This window comes from Chenopodium quinoa, unplaced genomic scaffold (genome assembly GCF_001683475.1).
Source record: "Chenopodium quinoa cultivar QQ74 unplaced genomic scaffold, ASM168347v1, whole genome shotgun sequence".
Lineage (NCBI taxonomy): Eukaryota > Viridiplantae > Streptophyta > Magnoliopsida > Caryophyllales > Amaranthaceae > Chenopodium > Chenopodium quinoa.
Genome location: NW_018744583.1, coordinates 221,838 through 231,190, shown reverse-complemented (window position 1 = coordinate 231,190; position 9,353 = coordinate 221,838). Strand labels below are relative to the sequence as shown.

Below are 9,353 nucleotides of genomic sequence, written 5' to 3'. Positions count from 1 at the left end.
ATTACAAGGTGACGCTCGCATTTTTTACTTGAATTCCTTATTTGCCCCTCGTATATAAATACTCGTGAAACTAACTTACGAAACTTACAAGTCATTTCACTACCAGCATAATCTCTCTCTAAAATTTTATCACTCTAAAACAAAAAAAGAAAAAGTCAGAAATTTATAAAAAAAAAATCTGAAAATTTAACAAGAAAAAAAAAACAGAACATTTGAAAATCACACAAACACCAACGAACACCACCCATCCAAGGTTGAATCCGGCTACGGCGGACCGGCGACGCATAAGGCTGACATACGGTGGTCATGGGGGCGGCGTTAGTGGCGGCGAGCAGGTATGGTTGTGGTTGTAGTTGTTTTTAATTTGAAAAAAAAAAATGTTTCTGGAGACTTCTGCCTGAAAAATCCGGATGTCTGGGGAAACTTCCGGAATTTTCCGGCGGAAGTCTGGGTTTCCCGAATTTTTTCAATTTTTTTTATTTTTTTATTTTTGTGTTTGTCGTGATTAATATGTGTTCAAATATGGTTTTTATTAATTTTGGAATTTTTTTTTTCTCGTGATTATTGATATTTATTTTTTTTTAGTAATATAATTTTATTTTTTTTATTGTTATTGTTATGTTTTATTATTATGTATATGTTTTTTATTAATTTTGGAATTTTTTTTCCTCGTGATTATTGATATGTAATTTTTTTTATTGTTATTGTTATGTATATGTTTTTTTATTAATTTTGGAATTTTTTTTTCCTCGTGATTATTGATATGTATTTTTTTTTTGACTAATATAATTTTATTTTTTTATTGTTATTGTTATGTATTATTGTTATGTATTTTTTCGTGATTAAAATTTTATAAAAAATTGATTGAAATTATTATTGTTGTTGTTATTAGTATTATTACTATTGTTATTATTGTTGTTGTTGTTGTTGTGTTGTAATGTTGCCAATTTTGTGGTTTATTATTGTTTTGAAATTATTAGTAGTGTGTTAGTAGTGTGTTGTTATTGTTAGTAATGTTGTTATTGGTTGTTAGTAGTGTGTTGTAATGTTGTTAGTAGTATGTTGGCAATTTTGTGGTGTGTAATTTATAATATTATAATTGTTATGGTTAGTAATGTTGTTATTATTGTTTATTTGATTTGGTTTATTATTTTTTTGAATTTGAATTATAGTTGTTCAACTGTAATATCATAGTTATATTTGTAAATATTACAGATATTTGATTTTGTACTTATTTATTGTAGATTGAGGGTTCGGGTCCTCGTCATGCAGTATCAAAACGTTTGAATGCGTCTGTTAGGAGGGAGTCGGGTCGTTCGGTAAATACGGGGGCACCGTATCATCATGAGCAGCAATATGGGTCTGCTGGTACTTGGTCGGGGGAGCATCAGTCGCAAGGGAGCCCCCCCATGTACTCGTCGGGTGGAGTGCCGACATCTGACGAGGAGGACGATGAGCGGGCAAGTCCGGCTGATCGAGATGAAGAGTACGACCCTTAGGATTATCATACGGTGCATAGGGGTTAGCATGGGAGATTTGTGAGTAGCAGTCAAGCGAGTCAGCCTTCCACCAGCTCAGCAGAGACATGGGTAGTGCAGCAGCCGATGCCAGGTGGTCCTGAGGATGGTACTGTTATCCGCAGTTTTGGTGGTCACGTGGCTGCATATATTTGGGGCGGGCAGGAGCGTAATGTTTTGCGTTGTTTGAGCAGGACACAGTTGTGTTCTGCATTGGTTACCTGGCGAGGTCATCTTGCACAGGAGCATCTGAAATTTATTGACGCTAGTGGTTTGTCTCACTTACTAGGGATCATGTTTAGGCGTTTTGACTGGCCGCTGATTTTTGCGTTTGTAGAGAGATGGCAGCCAGATATAAACACGTTTCATATGCCATTTGGGGAGATCACAATCATGCTACACGATGTGTACCATATTCTTGGGCTTCGTGTTGATGGTTCCATGGTTTCCACTTCTCCCAGCACGGACGTCATACGGGACGCGTGCTCGATTACCATGGACATGATTGCGGAAGAGCTGAACGAGAAGTGCGATACGAAAACCGTTTGGCAGGGTAGTAGGGTGCTGACCGAGAGGATTATGGACTCGACCTTGGAGGCGCAGAGGCCCTTCAGTGTCCATTACGGTGCGTACATGTGGTTAGTGCTGGGCGGATGTCTGTTTTTGGACAAGAGTGGTAACCGTACTCATCCGTCCTTCCTCAATGAGCTTGTTGTTCATGATCTTCCGATCAATGAGTACTCTTAGGGTTCAGCTGCTCTAGCATATCTATATCGCCAGTTGGGTACGACATCAAGAAAAGATGCCGATTCAATCGCTGGTTGTATCACGCTTCTGCAGGCGTGGATCTACGAGTACTTTCCGTGCTTCCGGCCTCAGCAGGGTACCTTGACGAGGGAGCTTAGTATTCCTCGTGCGTTTGCTTGGGATGTGGGATCGGGATGCCCGAACAAGAGCATGGAGCGCCTCCTCGCTTTTCGTGCTAGATTGGATCAGCTAACTAACAATGAGGTTAACTAGCTACCGTACGGAGTTGATCCTGCACGACGCGTGCCAGCCACTCTATTTATTGGCTGCATCCAGTACCGTAGCATCATTGAGCCATACATGCTTGATCGAGTGGTCCGACAACTTGGATTCGTGCAGGACATTCGGCGGACCATTATCAAGCCTGAGAAGGCCAAGAGACCGACGAACTTGAAGATGTATCGGGTTGACTTTCCGACTGAGATGACATCTGTGATGTGGACTTGGTTTGTCCCTGGCTTGTCTTTCAGTGTTGTTTTAGGTGCCCTCACCAGACTTGGTGGTGGAGCTCCTACGGTCGCTCCTGGTTACATGCAGTGGCTCTACTGATATTCTCATCCTCGTCTTTCTCCAGGTGGGTCATCAGATGGGAGTAGCAGACTTCCTGAGAGGACTAACACGGACTATGTAATTAGTTGTGTTTTATTATACTATAAATACCACTTAAAAAAATTGTAATTTCTGTAATTAATATGTTGTTTTGTTATTTACAGTGGATGGGTCGGTCCTTGGAGATTCACCGAAGATCACTGGATGAGTACCCCAGCATGTCGCGTGAAACAACGACAATGACTGAGCAGCTGATAGCTGACTAGAAGGCGATGATGGGGTTGTGAAGTACTTGTCTTTTAGTTTTATATTAGCTTATAGTGATTGTTTTATAGTACTTTGTATTCGACGTGTAATTTAACAACTGGAGACTTATTTAATATTTGGTTTTGCTGAAACTTTGTTTAATTACTTTTATTGATTTATATTACATAGCTAACACTGTTACGAAATCGAAAAAAACCGAACAAAATAAAAAAAAATGAAGTCGAAATTAATGAAATTAGGAAAAAATCGCATAAAAATCGAAATAAATCGCAAAATTCTGGAAAAAAACTGAAAAAATTCGCAAAAATTAATGAACAAAATGAAATCAGATGAAAAAAAAAATCGCAAAAATTGAACAAAACATCAAGGAAAAAATCGATGACATTAACAAATATAATCGCATAAAAATCGAACAAGAAATCAGAAGATGTAGAATTCTAAAACAATTGATAAACTTACATATATATCCAAAATTACCCAAACATTCATTAGCTTCAGTGTCCATTACAGTGCCCACATGGGTACAACTTTTCAACCTGAGTAAAATTAAATAAATGAGTTCACTTCCCAATTAATGCATCCCACATGTTCCGTCTAACTTCATATTGCTGATCCCATCCGTCGACACTTGGCTCGTGGTGCTCGGTCCACCATCCTGGAATCGGGGGAAGAGGTGAATTTTCAGCAAGATCAATACGGATAAAATGTGACCCCCCAACTATAGCGATCACAAACTCTCGGGCGGGTGACCTGACTGTGTTTCGTGCCCGCAACGGTAAGATCGTGAGGCATGAGTAGTAGTAGGTTGGTACGGTGCCTACACCAAGAATAATAACCCTTGCGTTGAACCAAGTAGCAATAGGAAATAAATCTTGAATTGCAACCATCCAATGACGTGAATCGACCGCCCCTCCGTCCCACCGAATACGCTCCACATTCATCCGAACCCTTCCAATCCCGTAAATCCTTTCGTACAGGAATGGATGAGCGGCGACCTCATTTGCTATTGTTTCCCGAGCGTCAAACCATTGCGCTTGATCACCGAAGAAGAAGTCGGCCACACAACAAAAACCACAGTTACCATTGCCGATGACATCCTTCTATGTCGTGATGTAAGTCAACATCGGTCTTGGAAGCAAGTGCCGATACCGGCTTTGGCTGACGTCACATGGATCTTCTGCACAAAATTAATGTTCAGTTATTAGCACGGTAAATGATGAAATTCGTGAAAATCACAATAGCCAATCGTACCTGTTTGCGGCTCACCACGTTGAGTGTTTCGACGGTTGACATGTTCGTAATACGAACGATCACGTCTTGTATCATTGTTCCTTCATCGACCACGGACGTTGTGGTTTACATTCGGATCTCCAAGGTTTGAATGATCCGGATGCAGCTCCTCCTCAATGATGCGAGATACATTTCGAAGGACATCGAGATCACTACTGATTACCTCATCCACCAGAGAATGAAAATGTGTAGCATCCTCGGTCGAGTCATTACCGAAAACCGGTACATCATCCCCATCACCGATAACCAAGGTCTTCCAGAACGGGTGAATTTTCCTGATATACAAGCCCGTTTCGGCAGCTAGCGAATCATTTATCTGGCAGGCACAGGGCAAACCGTGGGTCACACACATTGCACATCCAAAACACTCATACACTTGATAACTCAGCTCCCTCATCCTTCTCGTCTCGTCATCCAGAACTTTTAAACAATGCTGGGACACCTTGTCATTGATACGTGACAGTGGCAATTGTCGGTACTTCTCACCAATCTTCGACCTAGACGCCTCCAAACCATTACGAATTGCAATGATATGATTACCAATATGGCAACGTACTCGGGCCCATACTGTATCCAAAGAACCTGTCGTTCATTAACATTACAAAAAAAACCGTTATGATTTATAATTAAAATCACTAAAACGAAGTACATACATCAACTACAACATAAAAACAACGAACCTGTCGAAGATTCAAACCACATCTTCACGGCCGAATGTTGGCTCTCAACTCTGCAAGTGCTGGTGTTGCCAAAATGTAGAACTTAGTTTGTCCAAAATGTCACAAACTTGGTTTTATAACAAAGCCATGTTCTCTCAACATAACTAATCACCGCCGGATAACTTGCCCACCGAGCTTTCATTGTATCTACAGCAGCATTATAATCCTCCTCGGTTGCAGCGTCCATGATACATTCCATTTTCCGTTTTTGAAACTCGCACCGATCCTCTTGTTTTTTAACATATCAGTGACCCGAGCCTCCAGATCTTTGTTAATGTGCCATCGACAAAGTAAATGCGGGGTCCCTGGAAACACTTCTCTCAATGTCGTACATAGCCCAAGCTCACGGTCTGTCAGAAATACCGACGATTCCTTATCATACCCAATCAACTCTCTCAGTCTCTGCAAAACCTAGCAATAGCTTGCCATGCACTCGTTGCGCATGAACACATAACCGACGAGGAAATTCTGATTTGTCGGTGTCACACCAACTATCTCAAAGAACGGCATCCCGTATCGGTTAGTCTTGTAAGTGGAATCCATACCGATCACATATGGGTACGTCCGTAGTATGTCTACCGTGATTGGGTGCACCATAAAGGCATGTTGTAGAACGCCGAGATCATCAGACATGACCCATTAAAGATACTGATTCTGTCTCGCCAAATGAAGACATTGCTGAACAACTCCTCTCCCATCAGACATCTCCGTTCTCAAGTCATTCCGGCAGTTGTAAATGTGTCTGATGTTTGGATGATCATCAGGAAATTGCTCTGCAATAGTCGCCATGATGTTACGTGGTGCAACCTTGGACTTCGTCATGTCACGCACAACCTTCTTCGCATCCGGGCTCAACCCACTAATTTTACGATGACCCTCCTGATACATAATCATTGGATGGTTATGGGTCCCAGTTGCATCATTTTTTTGCCCGGATCTTCCAACTATCGATGACAAACTCGTAGTATATCTTGATGTAGAAAGGACAACCATTAGCTTTGGTCTTTGTGTCCGTTCGAATAGCGCCCTCCAAATCTCTCGGCTTGCTCTTTCGTCCCCTATCACATCTCAAATACCGATAAGGCCTCCCATCTCTAGTTTTGTTGTACGAAGACTTAACCAAAATAAATTCAAGATTTATGGAAACAGCATCCGCCCATTTTACTGCATTTTCAAACGTTGGAAAATACGTGTTCGTCACAAAATGAGCACTATAATTCACACCGTCACAGCCGTCTTCAAATTCCGCATCCTATAAACATAAAAGAAAACAAACAAAACACTCCAATATTAGTATTTTAATTATAATATTAATAACAATATTTATAAAACAATAATAATAATAATAATAATAATAATAATTACAATATTAATAACAATATTTATAAAACAACAACAATCATAATAAATAATAATAATAATAATAACAACAACAACATTAACTAATATTAACTAAATCAACTAACACTAACATTAACTAATTTCACAACATTAATCAATATTAACTAACACTAACATTAACTAATATCACAACATTAACTAATATTAACTAACACTAACATTAACTAATATTAACATAAACTAATACTAACAAAAATAACTAATAATAAAATAACAATAACAATAATAACAATATTAATAACAATTACAAACCACATTTTTTTGGCAACCCAATTTATGCTTACCAATAATAATACAAAACAACAACAACAACAACAACAACAACAATAATAATAATAATAATAATCATAATCATAATAATCGTAATAATCATAATAATAATCATAATAATCAATAACATACAAAAAAAAAAAAAATGAAAAAGGCACATCCGCCCAAAACATCCGGAACATCCATGGAGGATCCGCCTAAAATTTCAGGAGGATCCGGATTTTTTGGGCGGATGTGCCTTTTTCAAAAAAAAAAAAAAAATTCTACAACTTACAGATTCTTCCGAAGATGCCTCCGGTGTACGATCGTCATCGTCATTCATCGTCCAAAACCCGTCGCTAAACCTTGATAAATTTTTTTTAAAAAACAAAATTTAATATTTTTGGCGGTGGGCTCGGGAATTTTCGGGCTCGGGATTTTTTTAAGTCAAGTGGTGTGTCAAAGTGCTCGGGAATAATATTAAAATGCTCGGGAAACTATGTGACAAAGTGGTGGAGCCTTATATAGCCCAAATTCACACAAGGGCAAAACGGTAACTTCACATTAAAATGGAAGCGTCGCCTTGTAAAATGGGAGCGACGAATAGCAATTCAGGTACAAAGTAAATAAAAAACAAGGCAAAGAGAGTTGTCATCTTAGGATAGGCGCTCAATAGCTATATAAAAAAGAACGCTTACCATAGATAGGCGCTTTCTTTTCCTTACTTTTTTTAAAAAATTATATTATTATTATTATTATTATTATTTGATTATTATTATTATTATTATTTGTTAATAATAATAATAATAATAATGTTATATACGTGTAAAATAAAATAAACATTATTTATCAACTACATTTAAAATACAGTAGTTTAATTAGTGAGGACTTAAGTCCTCCCGAAAAAAAAAATTACATTACAAACAACAATTAATTAAGACCCATAAAGGGTTTTAAGATGAAAATAGAGATATAGAAAGCAGGTGCCGATACAAACCACCACCACGCTTCCAGTCCTCGCAACTCGCAACCACCTTAATCATCAAACTTAACAGCCGCCAGCAGTCGCACCAAACAACCATAAACGCCGCATAAAAAAACAAAGCAGCCACATCAAACACCCACAAAACGGCAACTTGCTGCGAGAAAAATCAATGACATTGTCACCTACTAAATAAAATGTTAAAAATTCAAGAAATTAAAAATTTTAACAATGATAAACTAGTTTATCAGTCAAGCAAACAGGGAAACAATTGCTGCCTTTGCTCCTCTCAATCGACCATAATGAAGAAAATCTAAAAATAAGACCATATCACTGATAAACGGCAACCATATTGTATCGAAAATAATTAAGAAAATCTAAAAATAAGACCAAACCTAAAGATGAAAATCTGAAATTTGAGATCTAAATTAATAATAGAAAATTAAAACTAACCCCCCAAATCGCACACCTCCAACAACCTCACACGAACCACTTGCTGCCTTTGTTCCTCTCAATTGACCCACCGCTCAAAGGCAACTGTTTGCATCCACCAGCCACCTTGCAACTTCCGGCCATAAACAGAGATTTAATGGTTCAATCGAACCAAGGGGTGATTCTTCTGTCATTTAAACCACCCATACATACATCATCACAATTGGACTTTCGAGCATCAAATCACCACGATCAAACTTTCGCGCACCGCATCAAAGTTAGGGTTGGAAAACAGGGGTCGTTGTGTAATGCGTGATGGAGAGAAAAGTGACTGGTGCGTGGCAGCATCGGTGGAGATGGCTTTTGAAATGGTGGTATGATAGGCATGGGTCATTCGGTTGTTCTGCGTATTCCTCTCACTTCATTGAGGGAATAAGTTGGAAGAGAGAGGAGTTAGGGTTTAGAAAAGGGACTGAAGTGAGAGAATGAGGATATGAAGAGGGGAAGTGATGAAGGAGAATGACGGCTACTTGAGAGGTGAAAGGAATGGTGGCCTTCCAACAACTGTATTATTCGGTGAGGTCAAGTGATCGGAATGTCTAGCAGGAGGCCGCTTCCGATCAGTAATATTAATGTATAATTAATATTACAGCTTAATCTTGATTAAACCCTTCGGGTCACACCCCAATCGAGTAACCGATCCGAGGTGACAAATTAATCTGAAGGATTAGGTGAGTCATTAGAGTATTAAGAACAAAGACGTCGGATATCGAGCTTAGAGCGTCGAAACCGAGCTTCGTAAGTCGAGTCGAATTTAGAATTCGACGAGACAAGAAATCAAACAAACGACAAGTTCAAGCTAAGTTATAGCTTCGCAGTGGCCTAGCCATGCGAAGGCTAGGCTAGCATAGGGCACCAACCGCATCGCATGGCTATGCCGCAAGCCAAACATGCATGTGCGTGCTAGGCTTGCTGGCCGAGCATGCTTGCGGGGTTGGTGCGCCTAGTCGCACGTGTTTCGGGGTTTTTTGATGTGTCTTGCGGGAGAGTTACAATTCCAAGAATGCCCTTCGCCGCCTGTACTTGCAAAACCACGAAGACTCCGGTTGGGTGGAGCTCCGCCTCCGACGATCAAGTCAG

At 39.4% G+C, this 9,353-nt stretch overlaps 2 protein-coding genes and 1 long non-coding RNA gene across 3 annotated transcripts; 1 reads left to right on the top strand and 2 right to left on the bottom strand.

Annotated features, from left to right (window-relative positions):
* Positions 1-1,604: 1,604 nt before the first annotated feature.
* On the top strand, positions 1,605-2,264 carry LOC110699501 (protein MAIN-LIKE 1-like). Its single transcript, XM_021876993.1, has one exon. The coding sequence runs from the start codon at positions 1,605-1,607 to the stop codon at positions 2,262-2,264; it is 660 nt and encodes a 219-aa protein (XP_021732685.1).
* Positions 2,265-5,788: 3,524 nt separating this feature from the next.
* LOC110699500 lies at positions 5,789-7,142 on the bottom strand. The gene is made up of 3 exons (XM_021876992.1): positions 7,095-7,142; positions 6,226-6,401; positions 5,789-6,119 (listed from the first exon to the last, which is right to left on the bottom strand). The coding sequence occupies exons 1-3, from the start codon at positions 7,140-7,142 to the stop codon at positions 5,789-5,791; spliced, it is 555 nt and encodes a 184-aa protein (XP_021732684.1).
* Positions 7,143-7,625: 483 nt separating this feature from the next.
* LOC110699505 lies at positions 7,626-8,778 on the bottom strand. The gene is made up of 2 exons (XR_002506911.1): positions 8,235-8,778; positions 7,626-7,938 (listed from the first exon to the last, which is right to left on the bottom strand). It is a non-coding gene; the product is annotated as an uncharacterized LOC110699505 (long non-coding RNA).
* Between the last annotated feature and the right edge of the window lie 575 nt (positions 8,779-9,353).

What these genes read in the sequence shown, in the direction of transcription:
- LOC110699500 (XM_021876992.1), bottom strand. Translation starts at nt 7,142, where the DNA reads ATGAATGACGATGACGATCGTACACCGGAGGCATCTTCGGAAGAATCT. An exon ending in AGGCATCTTCGGAAGAATCT is followed by an intron (nt 6,402 to 7,094) that starts GTAAGTTGTAGA and finishes TTATGTTTATAG; the next exon opens with GATGCGGAATTTGAAGACGG. An exon ending in AGAGATGGGAGGCCTTATCG is followed by an intron (nt 6,120 to 6,225) that starts GTATTTGAGATG and finishes TTCTACATCAAG; the next exon opens with ATATACTACGAGTTTGTCAT.
- LOC110699501 (XM_021876993.1), top strand. Translation starts at nt 1,605, where the DNA reads ATGCCAGGTGGTCCTGAGGATGGTACTGTTATCCGCAGTTTTGGTGGT.